The sequence below is a fragment of the Vipera berus genome (assembly GCF_964194415.1).
Source record: "Vipera berus genome assembly, chromosome: 12".
In the NCBI taxonomy this organism is placed as follows: domain Eukaryota; kingdom Metazoa; phylum Chordata; class Lepidosauria; order Squamata; family Viperidae; genus Vipera; species Vipera berus.
Window position 1 is genome coordinate 19,531,261 of NC_138215.1, and position 12,193 is coordinate 19,543,453.

Genomic DNA, 12,193 nt, shown 5'->3' on the forward strand with positions numbered 1-12,193 from the left:
AGTTGGGTCCTGAAATGTCTGCAAGCAAACAACCAGGGTCAGAGAGCACCGAGGACCGCACACACACACACACACCCAGCACAACCCAAGCTTCAAACATTCTCTTCTGTTGGCGTGTAGCCCTTCATTTGCAGAATACCTGCAGATCCGTGGCTTCCTTTGTTTTATGCTCCCAACACGGGAGCAGTTGACCAATTTGGGGATGTGCCATAAAGGTTATTCATAGGGAGTGTGGATAAGATATCTAAACCGGATGAGGGCATTTAGGTTTTTAAAGGAATTGAGTATGTCTAGTCTAGAGAAAAGAAGGACTGGGGGTGTGTGTGACATGATAGCAGCCTTCCAGTTTTTGAGGAGCTGCCACAAAGAAGAGGGGGAGGTTTCACCTATTCTCCGAAGCTCCAGAAGGCAGGACGAGAAGCAACAGATGGAAACTAATCAAAGAGAGAAGTAACCAGGAACTAAGAAATTTCCTAACAGAGAGAACAATTAAACCAGTGGAACAGCTTGCCTCCAGAAGTTGTGGGTGCTCCAACACTGGAGGTTTTTAAGAAGAGACTGGACAACCCTTTGTCTGAAATGGTATAGGGTCTCCTGCCTGAGCTGGGGGTTGGACTAAAAGACCCCCAAGGTCCCTTCCAATTCTGTTAAAGGGCATTTGAGAATGCCTGTCAATGGACTTCAGGTTCAGACACATTGGAAAGCCAGCGAGATGACAAATTCTCCATTTTCTCTTGGTTTAGCTCATCATTTGCAAGGAGTTTAATAAGGACCGAGTGGACTTGCCTGCAGGGTGTGTGTGCACCAAATGTCGATCGAGAGTTCATCCAATGAACGCGCTGAGTCGTGTGCACCAGATGCGATGCGAATCCAAGAGCAATATTGTTTTGTTCGCCTTTTGATCAGAGACTTTTTTCCCCCTCTTTGTTGATAGTTGAGTCCATTTGGAAATATTTTCCAGATCCCTCCGCCGATTGTTGTTGTTGTTTTCCTTAAATACTGGCCTGGCAGTTTTTGTTTTTATATTTTCTTTTGAGCATGTGAAACAGTCATACAAAATCTGGCCCAGGGTTCTTGTCTCTAATTAGGTCAGCTTCTGAATGGCAAGCTTGGGATGAACACACACACACACAAAATATAATTGCTTAGTTCAAAGTATCCATAAAATTAACGTGGCCTGAATGAATTCAGACTTAATTTAACAGGCCACTGCTTCGGTTGTGAACATGTGCCACGTCGTCGTGTTCCAAATTAGCCACGGAGGGCTTCCCTTTTCATTAAGGATTGGGGTTGAAGGCAGATGAAGCAGTTGGTTGTCCTAATGAGGAAATGTCACACAATTAGGGGAGCTGCACCCTCATTTCTGTATGAAGGCTAGCTTTAAAAAAAAACCATTAAAAGGAAAACATTCGCTGAGCTTTCGTTCTGTGGCCAAGAGAGACCTTTGGGAACTTCTGATTCAAAAGAGCTTGGCCGTGGATAGTTTCCATAAAAATTAAATTGTTGAAGAAATGTCTTTTTTCCCCCCCATGCAAATGTCTTAAAAGAGGCACGGGATCTGCGGGGCCCGTGCTGCCCTAAAATCCTTGGCCCAGCACAAGTTCCTAAAATAGTTCCCAACTTGAAAACGTCTACGTGATGGAAGCAGATAATGGGGGAAAATAATGTCATTGATTAGATCGAAGACAGCTTTTTGTTATGGCCTCTGATTTTCCAGAGTGTGATTCTCATCTGTTGCTCTCAGCTACGTCTGTTTCTCAAACTGGATAAGAGGAATCCTTTACATTTGCACCTTAAGGAAATGCCACAAGAGCATGGAAAGTTAGGATAAATGTTTCCTTAAGTTGCTGATTTTCTGTATTCAGGGACTCTTTGTATAAAAGAGCCTTGGTGGAGCAGTGGACTAATGCCTCCTTAAGTAACACCAGCTGCCTGCAATTAGTGCAGGTTCGAGTCCCACCAGGCTCAAGGTTGACTCAGCCTTCCATCCTTCCGAGGTAGGTAAAATGAGGACCCAGATTGTTGGGGGCAATAAGCTGACTTTGTAATAATGCCGCTTGGGGGGGGGAGGCGAAAACCCTAATAAGCAGGCATATACATAGAATGAAGGCTATTGCTAAGCACATTGTGCTTTAGATTGTAAGCCGCCCTGAGACTTCGGAGAAGGGCGGGATATAAATGGGATTTTTTTAAAAAAAGACTATTTCTGCACAGATGATTCTTTTGGGTCCTTGGTATTCTCTAAGCTTTTCTTGCAGATGTTCCATTTCCAAAGTAGGTAACACCATCAGTGCTTGGGGGAGGCCTGCTCCCTTCTAGCACTGATGATGTTACCTAGCTGGGTATTGAAATGTCCACAAGAAAACAACCAAGAGCAGCAAGGACCCTACAGTTGAACCTTGAGCTACAAATATTCTCTTCCAATTATTCTTTCTGGATTTAAGTTCTACTTCCTCGTTTACAGAAGTTAAATCTGGGGGCAGAACTAGTACAGTCATCTGAAAAACACATGGAAGGGCATGATTTGGGATGGGAAAGGTATAACCAAAACGACAACCCTGGGTTTTGTGGCTTGACCTGAAATACTCTCCAACTTTAGAGGCCATAATTAGGTAGTTGACTGTGATGTGGGCAGAGAACAACAACCCTTGTCTATGGGGACTGATTTCCACTACAGCAACAAATTCCTTAAGTTTAAACAGAAAGCAGCTTTGTGCAAAACACAGCACCATGCAATTGCTGCTGGTTGGGAAAGCTGTTTTTTTAAATAAATAAAAAAGGCTAAAACAACCAGGTAAGACACCTGTTGTAGTAAAAGTGTGGGTTTGGAGTTTCTACACCTCCTATTGTGTTGTTTTACTTGTCTGGGTGTGCTTTTATATGTAAAAGAAACATCGGTTTGCGAAGCGTGCTGAACAAGAACCAAGGGATTTTAATCACTGCTCGGATCATACAAATGTGAAGCTATATAAATACCAGTGAGCAGCAGAGAAAATGAAAGGATTATTTTTTTTTTGTACCCGCAAACACGCACGCACACACGCAAATTCTACAGGGACCTGGATCCGCAATCTAAGCAAAACGGGGGGGGGGGGGAATACAAGTTAGGGCTGGCGAGCTGGGATTTGAGACTGACATGTACCATCATGCCGGAACCAGCCCGTTAAAACAACACGCAAGGATGTTTACTCTGCAGGACTTTTCCAAACATCTGCTGTTGATCCTCCACTTCTCCTGCAAGAGGGAGATTGGCCTTTTTTCACTCTCGTGTGTAAATCCTCGTGCACACGACGTCATCGGCACCAAAGGTCTGCAAAGAGAAGAGAAGGAGAACCTGAAACGGGGGGGGGGGGGGAGACTTTCTGACCGTCTTTCGTGGAGAAGACCACCGCGGTTGGGGAGCACTTTGTCGGCTGAGACTAGAAAACCAACCTCTGCAGAAGGCACCAGCCTGGGGGAGAAGCTGTTCAGCCGCTTGGAGGCCTTTCATCTTGGTTCAAAAGTCTCTTAAAGAAACTCCCTTCTATTCCCCACCATCCATCCAGTCAGAACTGAAGAAGCTTCTTGGATAAGAAGCAAAACGTCCTCAAAGAGAAGCGAAAGTCCGGTTGCCTCCTGAAAAAGCACCTTGGGCTCTTTTTGCACCTGGTCTTGAGGAGAGCTGAGCTCTTGGGTTGCTGGAATGTAGCAAGAACCTGAAGGCCTTCCAAGATTTTGCCAAGTCTGGACACCTTCAATTTTCATGTACAGATAGTCCTCAACTTCCCCCTGTTCATTTAGCGACCATTCCATGTTTCAGCAGCACTGGAAAAAAAGTGGCTTAGGACCGTTTTTCGCATGACCGTTGGAGCATCCCCATGGTCACCTGGTCCAAATTCAGATGCTGGGCCACTTGGTTTCCTATTTACGACGCTGGCAACATCCTGGAGTCAGGTGATCCCCTTTTGCGACCTTGTGACAAGTGAAGTCAATGAGGAAAGCAGATTCGCTTCAAGCAACCCTGTCACTAACTGGAACAGCTGCAGTGGTTCCCTTGCCCACCGTGGCAAGAGAGGTCATCGAATGGGGCAAAACTCACAACTGTCTCAATTAGCGACAGGAATTTGGGGCTCAGCTGTGATGGTAAGCCGAGGACTTACCTCGACTGCTCAGGGTTGGTTTCCGGATGCTTCCCCAGAACATGCAGATGCAGGATTCAAGCTAGGTTGGGCCCCAAGAGATGCCTTGGGGGGGGGATGTTGGCAGCACTCTAGATCAAAGACCTGTCAGGACTTTCAGATTTGATGTTTTGAGTGTTTTCACCTGCAGCGCTCAGTTTGGGAGAAGGTTCATTGGTCTGCGTCCCACTGTGACGTGTGTGTGTGTGTGTGTGTGTGTGTGTGTGTGTGTGATCTAGAGAAGAGGAGGAGGAGGAGGACAAAACGGGCTTTCATACTGACAGGTGATGGAGGATCTTCTCTTATGGAAAATCGTTTAAAATATTCAGATGGAGGTTGAAATCTCAGTTGCAATTTTCTCCCGGTGGAACAGACTTAACGGGGGGGGGGGGAGAGGGGGGATTAGAGGCTGACACCTTTCACTTCCAAAGCACCTTTTTCTTTTTTAAAAAAAATGGGGTAAATGCGAGAATGCAGTCTCTTATCCTTGGCTGAACCTTGTTGCCAAATTCCAGGCTTGAATATAACAGAATGGAGCCCTCAAAATGCCCAGCCATGCTATCAGCTGCCTTCAACCCAGTTTAAGCTTGGAGGGGGGGTTACTTCTCTCCCCCCCCCTTTTTTTTTAGTGGGGGTTGTTCAGGCCTCCTCAAAACTCTTACCAGAATCAGCTCCTCTCCAGCCAGCTCTCTTGTCCAGTATGTTTTGGGGCCCTGGCCGTCCAGAAGCGTTTGCTTGCAGTAAAGCTTGTTTTCGTTCTCCCAAGTGGCCAAACTCTGCAAGAAAAGATGGTGCTTCGTGGGAGTGGGAAGTCAAATATTAGGATAATGGTCGCAGTCCAGCAACAGGGAGAAACTGCTGGCGGTAACCCTTTCAACATCTTTATTATTGTTGAATTGGATGAATTTCCATCCCTGAAGCAGATATGAGGCACAGCGAAGCACACTGGTTCAACTTCACGGGCAGCTCAGAATAGCCTAACCTCCAGTTAGGGCTGGAGCGGGGGGGGGGGGGGGAACCTAAGGCTGAAACTCTGGAGAATTGAGAAAGAAAGAAAAAATCTACTGGTCAGATCTGGCAGTTGGGCAGATGTTTCTGCGTCTGAAGTTTCAGACCTCCCAGAATTGATGCTTGCTTTTTCTCCAGGAAACATCCGAGACAGACTTTTATCATTAAATATTTTTTAAAAAAATGAATTTAATGCCAAATTGCATCAGACCAGATTCATTAAACAAGCCCAGCCAGAGAGAAAAGTTTGCCCTGTTGGATTCCTTCAGCCAAAGTGTTGGCTGGTGGTTCCATTTTGAGTTTGGGAAAATTGCTGTTCCAGGCGTCTTCAGACAATTAAGGTTTTGCTTTTGTTTTTTTGATTGATTGAATGGGTCATCGGATCAAGCCACAACCCACATGAAACTGGGTATAATTCTTCTGATAGTTTCCAGGAACATGACTTACTTCTCTTGTGGGTTTTTTGCACGCCACACCTTGTTTAACTCTCTTGTTTCCGCCTTGCCCATTCGCTGTCTTCATCTATGAGCCCCAATAATTCAATTTAATCACGATCTTTCTCTTTAAGCTGATGAACGGACAGACTGTGGGGCACCCCATTCTCAGTCTTATCCCTGCCCGTTACTCTAAGGCAGTGTTTCTCAACGCTGGCCACTTTTAAGAGGGGTGGACTTCAACTCCCAGAATTCCCCAGCCAGCTGTAGTTCAACATTCCATTTCCCCAACCGCTTCCAAGAAGTGCAGGCAGATTGGCTTCTACTTCCAAAAGGGTAGCAGAAGACCTGGGGGCAAAGCCTATTGCTTGTTTAGCTCAACAACTGTTATTTGCTGGGATATCGCTTCTGAAGGAAGCCAGTTTGTGCAGTCATTGAGGCACTTCCTGGCTAGACACTAGGAGATGGTGAGTTCTAGTCCCAATTTAGGCACAAAAAAACCCCAACCCAGCTGAGTGACCTTCAGCCAATGCCTCTGTCTCACCCTAGGAAGAGGAAGGAGACAAGGACCAACCACTTCCAAAATATTCTCAAAAAGATTCTAGAGACTTGCCCAGTGAATCATGAGGAGCTAACGCTGACTCAAAAAACCACAGACAAAAAGGAACACTGGATCATCACTACCAGGGCTTTTTTTTCTCATAGAACGCCCAGAACGGAGTTCCGGCACCTTTTTTGGATGGAACCTTGTAGGGTAGGCATGGCGGGTTGTATGACGTGTGAGTTCCGGCACCTTTTACTCTTACAAAAAAAGCACTGATCACTACCAATTGGTTTGGTGGGATTGGGTGTCCACGCTGAGGCAGAGAGAATTCCTGGTGACAGCAAGGGTCAGAATAACAGAATAGCAGACTTGGAAGGGACCTTGGAGGTCTTCTAGTCCAAGCCCCTGTTCAAGTAGGAGACCCTCTAGCGCAGACATGTCAAACACAAGGCCTGGGGCCCGGATCTGGCCCGGGAAGTGGTTTCATGTGGCCCCCGAAGCCATCCTGGAAACAGTGAGGGAACAGCCCCCTCTGCCTTGGCCCTGGCCCTGGCCCAGAGACCCTCAGATCTGTCCCACTCCTGCCCAGGCCCCCATAGGCACCCTTGATGCGAACGATGTAGAGCTGGCCACGCCCACCCAGTAGGCCACGCCCACCCTGGCCACACCCACCCAGCCCCTTGAGGGCAACCGCAATGCTGATGCGGCCCACAATGAAATTGAGTTTGACACCCCTGCTCTAGCGTTTCAGACAGATGGCTGTCCAATCTCTTAGAACTTCAAGAACACACATTCTTCAGGTTCCAATCTTTCCCCATCAACAGGAATAGACATCCCTAAAAATCTTTCCCAAAGCCAAATCAAACTTGCACGCTTTAAAAAAATGCTCTTCAACTGCCACGCTGGGCAGTTATTCAGAAAACTGCCAATCTGAAAGGAACTCCTGAAGTGCAAATATGATACTACGGGCATGTTGGATGAGGCCGGTGGGGAAATCCCAAAGCAAGGCCATTGGACAGGGCAGTCCAGCCTCCTGAGTCCCTGGATGCTTTATGACAGGAAACCAAAGCTTCCCTGTGCAAAATCCTGATTCATCAGTCCAGGGAATCCCAGCACAGCTCATGAAAGGTGAGTTAGTTTCTTTAGAAGATCCCCAATGAGGAAGCGAGAAAGGTTTTGTGGCTCCGGTTTGCCCCGCAAAGAATAGCAAACCTGTTTTTTCAAGAAATTAGTCCCCTGGTTGGTGGCTTGTGGGGAGAGCAAAATTCACCCAGTCTTCCCTATTGGGGATGGGTGTGTGTGTGTGTGTCTGCATCTATGTTTAAGGTGCACAAGAAAACAACGCAGGGAAAACTTTTATCTGCCTTCTTAGCCTGCTGGGAATCTCGCTCAGTTTTTCCACTGGATTATGGATAACTTGCTAGCTCCAAAGTTGAGGAGGCAGCAGCAGGTTAGGGTCAGACACCATCGCAATGTGATGCCTGTGGCTAGATGGGGTCAACTCACCCCACCAGGTCTTTTTCCAGGGGTTTCTGCGTGGCGCAGCCTTTCCAGCACATTTTTTTGGAGGGGAGGCATACGGTCAAGTTATCCAGCTTGACTTCAAGAGCTTCTCCTAGAAGAGGACAACGGCCAAACCCTCCTGTGGTGTTCTCCATGGAACAGATCTCGATCGGAGAACGCTTAGGATAGGGGTGTCCGACCTTGGCCACTTTTAAGACTTGTGGACCTCAACTCCCAGGATTCCCCAGCCATTCCACAAGTCTTAAAAGCAGCCAAGGTTGGACGCCTCGGTGCTTTAGGGGGAAACTCATCCCCAGGACGTTTGTCATCTTCTGGGTTGCTGTTATCTTCCACCCCAAAGTTCAAGCTTGGAAAGAAGAAGCCCCCAAGACCACCACCCCCAGCCTCTCTCGAATTCCCAACCTCAAAGGAAGGCAGCCTGACGGGTTGCCCTACCCTGCATTTCCTCCCGTCCACCGTCTCCTCATCAAAGCTCTCCCCCACTTTGAAGTTGATCTCGGTGGTCCGGACGGTGGTGGAGGTCTTGATGTAGAACTGGTCCCCGTCCTGGCGGATCTCCACGTGGGGCTTCGAGGCGGCGGCCACGGCCACTTTCCGCAGCATGGCATTCACTCCTGGGGAGACATTGGGGGTGGGGTGGGGGGCGAAGCGGCAGGGTAAGGAATCCTTTCGGCGCTTGCATTGACTGGCCTAAGCCAGGGGTCTAATTTCCCAGCAGCTCCCTCGTGGAAGAGCCACCCAGCCCTGCCCTTGGGTGGGCAGGGGGACCTGGGACCGCAAGAGCTGGCCAAATGGCAAGGGGGGGGAACTAAGCAGGTTTACTTGAGAGCAAGCGCCCCTCCCTTGGCCATAGGAGCCTGGGTTCCCCTCCCCTTCACGTCTAAATCCCCCTTTTCGGGATAGAGAAGTGAGGGGGGGGGGCATAGGAGTGCCAGGGAAGAGCAGCGCTCCGAGCCGGGACACCCTCGCTCCCAGCCCGCGAGGATTCCCCGAGTCCCTCCAGAAGAGACCTCTGGCCCCGTTCTCACACGCCTTGGACCCGCTTCTGCCCCCTCCTCCTCCTTCCCCCCCCCCCCCGTCGGCTCCAAGCGCGCTTCCTCTCGAAGAACCGGGTGGCTGCCTCCGTCCTTCCCTCCCTCCCCGCTGACTCGTGAGTAAGCCAACACGGCTTGCGGGGAGTGGGGGGACTTGGCGAGGTTTCCCTCCAGCCGCCAGTCTTGATGCCTAGCGCCTTGGAGAGCCTTATGACACCCGACCCTTCCTGGCTAGCATCCCTTTCCGCGCCTTACCCAGGACTTTCAGGAGTTCGTCGAAATTCTCGCTGCTTTTCATCTTCCAGGTGCCGGCGAAGTTGGGCATGGCTGGCGGAGGCGAGGCAGATCCGGGATGGGACGGGACGGGTCGAGAAGCGAGCGAGGCAGCGGCGAGGCGAGCCTCAGGAGCTCTGCCTCCGTCTGTCCCGCACCGCGAACTGGCCAAGGGACTCTTTTACCCCTCCCTCCCTCCTCCCTCCCTCTTCCTCCGCCCCCCATCCATCCATCCATCTGCCTCTTTTCTATCTCCCCCCCCCTCCGCTCGGGGCACACAAGCGACGCCTCCCACCCCCCCCCATCATCCATCACCCACCCACGCGCCCCGCCAGCAGTGCCCTCCCTCCCCGTCCCCATCCATCATCCCCTACCCCATCATCCCCTACCCCATCATCCCGCCAGGCCCCAAAAGGAGATTCCCGGCCTTTCCTTGCAGCGCTCTCCCCCCCCCTCCCCCATGGCACCTCGCTTTGCAGCTGGGAGGCAGCGGGAAGATTCATGGGCCGAGAAGGAGGCGATGACACCGGGAAGGGGCAGAAGCTCCCCTTTCCCCCTAGGCCCAGCGCTGACTGGTGCAAGGATGCTGCTTTTGGGGGGGGGGGTCTCCAAAGGGCGAGAGAAGAGAAGGACGTGGGGCTTATCCAGGAACCTTCCCTGCCTCTCCGTCTCCCCTCCCTCCATTCCAGGGAGGATCTTTGGGGCTGGATACAGAATACAGAATAACCGAGATGGAAGGGACCTTGGAGGTCTTCTAGTCCAACCCCTTGCTCAAGCAGGAGACCTACCATGTCAGACAAACGGACGTCCAGGCTCTTAAAAAACCTCCAGCGATGGAGCCCCCACGACTTCTGGAGGCAGGCCTGTTCCACCTTCCACCGGTTAATCGTTCTTGCTGTCAGGAAATTCATCCATAGTTCCTGGTTGCTTCTCTCCTTGATTAGCTTTTAGGTGCTTTGGAGAATAGGTTGACCCCCCCTCTTCTTCTTTGTGGCAGCCCCTCAAAAACTAGAAGGCTGCCATCACGTTCCCCCCTAGTCCTTCTTTTCGCAACACTAGACCTTCCCCGCTTCTTGCAACCGCCCATCGTACACTTCAGCGCCCTGACATTTCGTCTTCCCCCATCCTTCCTTGCTCTGATGGCCAGGCCATTTTTCCATCCAAGAGAGCCAAAACTGCGCTTGTAACTGGGCCACAGGAAGGCGGGAGGTTTCAGAGAAAACAGAGAATGCTGAACCAAGAAGAGAAACGGTTTCTCTCTTCTGTGCTTGCTCCTGTTCCTTGTGCAGGACCCTGGTCGGAGCTGGTTCTCTGGACACAGACCGTCACCGCCATCCTGCCTCAAACTGCAGACCTGGAAAGGGGAAAGGGGAGGGGAGGGGAGGGAGAGGAGGGGAGAGAAGGGGAGGGAAGGGAAGAAGAGAGGAGAGGAGAGGGGAAGGAAAGGAAAGGAAAGGAAAATCACCCCAAGGTTTCCCCTCTCCTCCACCCAGCTGCCCTCACCCCCAACCACCTGTGTCCACCGAGAGGCCATTTTCAAGAAAATAAAATTCATCCCCATGGCTTCCAAACCCAACTCTGCTTTTTATTTATTTTATTTGTTAACCCAGTTTATATCGCAGCCCAACTCCCGCGTGGGTGACAGCGGATGGCTTACAGTGCTGGAGGCCCAGAGCCGTGTGTCTTTGTCTGTGCCTCCCTGCGTGTGTCTTCAGCAGTTCTTTTATTTCACCTGAACCAGGGTGCCCACCACCCCATCCCACCCCTCCCGCCGGCCCTCCTTTCTTCCCTACAGATGGATCTCATCCATCTTTTTTTGGCAAGGCCTTGCGAGACAAAAGGGCCGGGTCACTCAATCATCCCTCCCTAATGGCTCTCCAAGGGTCCCCCAGCGTTTATTGACCGAGGACGAGGGACGGTGGAGTCAGGAGAGATCACCGGGAGGGGGTGCGAATTAGGAAGGTGTTGGCCAAGAAAGGGACGAGTTGGGGCAGGAGGAGAAAGTAATAAACGGGGCTGTGACACAGATAAATTATCCATCTGGAAGGCAGGAAGGCGGTCGTAAATTTAGCTGCCAAATTAAATTGACAGCGGGGCTCCCCACGACCTGACAATCGGGGAAATATAATCTGACGGATGCAACCAAAGAAGCAGCGTTTCGGCACTTTTGCCCTGCTGCCCGTTGTGCACGAGGCACTCATTAAAACGACACTGTTGTCGCTGCATTTGGCACCCGGAGCAGCAGCAGCCAGAAATGGGCCTTGTAAAAAAAATGCTAACAAAAGCCACTTCTTCAGGGGGTGGGGTGTGTTTCCTCCCCTTTCTAATGTCTTGGGATACCCGTACGTGTTCTCAATGGCAAAACAAACAGGAGTGTCTGTTTTGACCACAAATGGTCAAAACATTCGAGATGACAGCCCCCCCCCCGCCCCCGGTACAGCGGAAGCCCTGTCTGGTTTTTATGGGCACTGTAATTATTTCAATTTATTAAAATTTATCTCCCCGATCGGGCAGTATGGACCTTTGTGACTGCCAATATGGTTCCACCAGACCGAATGGACATCTCCCAGTGCACAAATCGTCTTTGTTATGGAGCACGTTTAATGCAGAGAACCCACGGCTTGCTAACCTGGCAAGAATTGGCTTGTTGAGCGTATCGGCTCCAGGGCAATTATCCATCTCTGATCCAGAGTTCTTCTCCCGGCTCTGGGATCCAAGCCCCACCCCTTCCCGTGTGATGTATGTAAAAAAAGGTGGAGCTTTGAGCATTCGGTAACAGACATCTTGACTTTTGTGACTCTCTCTGGCTTCCCCTGCTCTTATTGGACCAGAATGGAGAACTCTGCAGCTCTGGAGGGATAGCAGTGCTAACTGGATGCGTTCACAGATGATGATCTGCCTAGGATGAAGCTGAGGTGCTGACTTGAGATTTAGTTGAATTAATTAGACTGCAGACAGGAGGAATTCTAGGAGTTGAAGTCCACCCATTTTCCTGAGATTTAGAAACACTGTGTTAGAAGAAGCTGGGAGAGCAGACAAGCCTGCATCCATTCTAAGATACCTCTTTTTTTCTTAAATCCAAAACAGAATGTTTTAATCAAAACATTCATCATTTATTGCTTCAATAGCTGGCCTCGCAGCTCAAGAATTTCTTAAAGTTTTTTTAACCTGCTGCTTAGATAATAGGACGCAAATAATTATTAAAGCTGGATGTCTATG

General features: G+C 50.0%; 1 protein-coding gene across 1 annotated transcript; it reads right to left on the bottom strand.

The window, feature by feature from the left end:
• Positions 1–2,605: 2,605 nt before the first annotated feature.
• Positions 2,606–9,108, bottom strand: CRABP1 (cellular retinoic acid binding protein 1). The gene is made up of 4 exons (XM_081337270.1): positions 8,957–9,108; positions 8,103–8,281; positions 4,820–4,933; positions 2,606–3,310 (listed from the first exon to the last, which is right to left on the bottom strand). Exons 1-4 carry the CDS (start codon positions 9,024–9,026, stop codon positions 3,260–3,262), a joined length of 414 nt encoding a protein of 137 aa, XP_081193396.1. The 5' UTR covers positions 9,027–9,108; the 3' UTR covers positions 2,606–3,259.
• Positions 9,109–12,193: the final 3,085 nt, after the last annotated feature.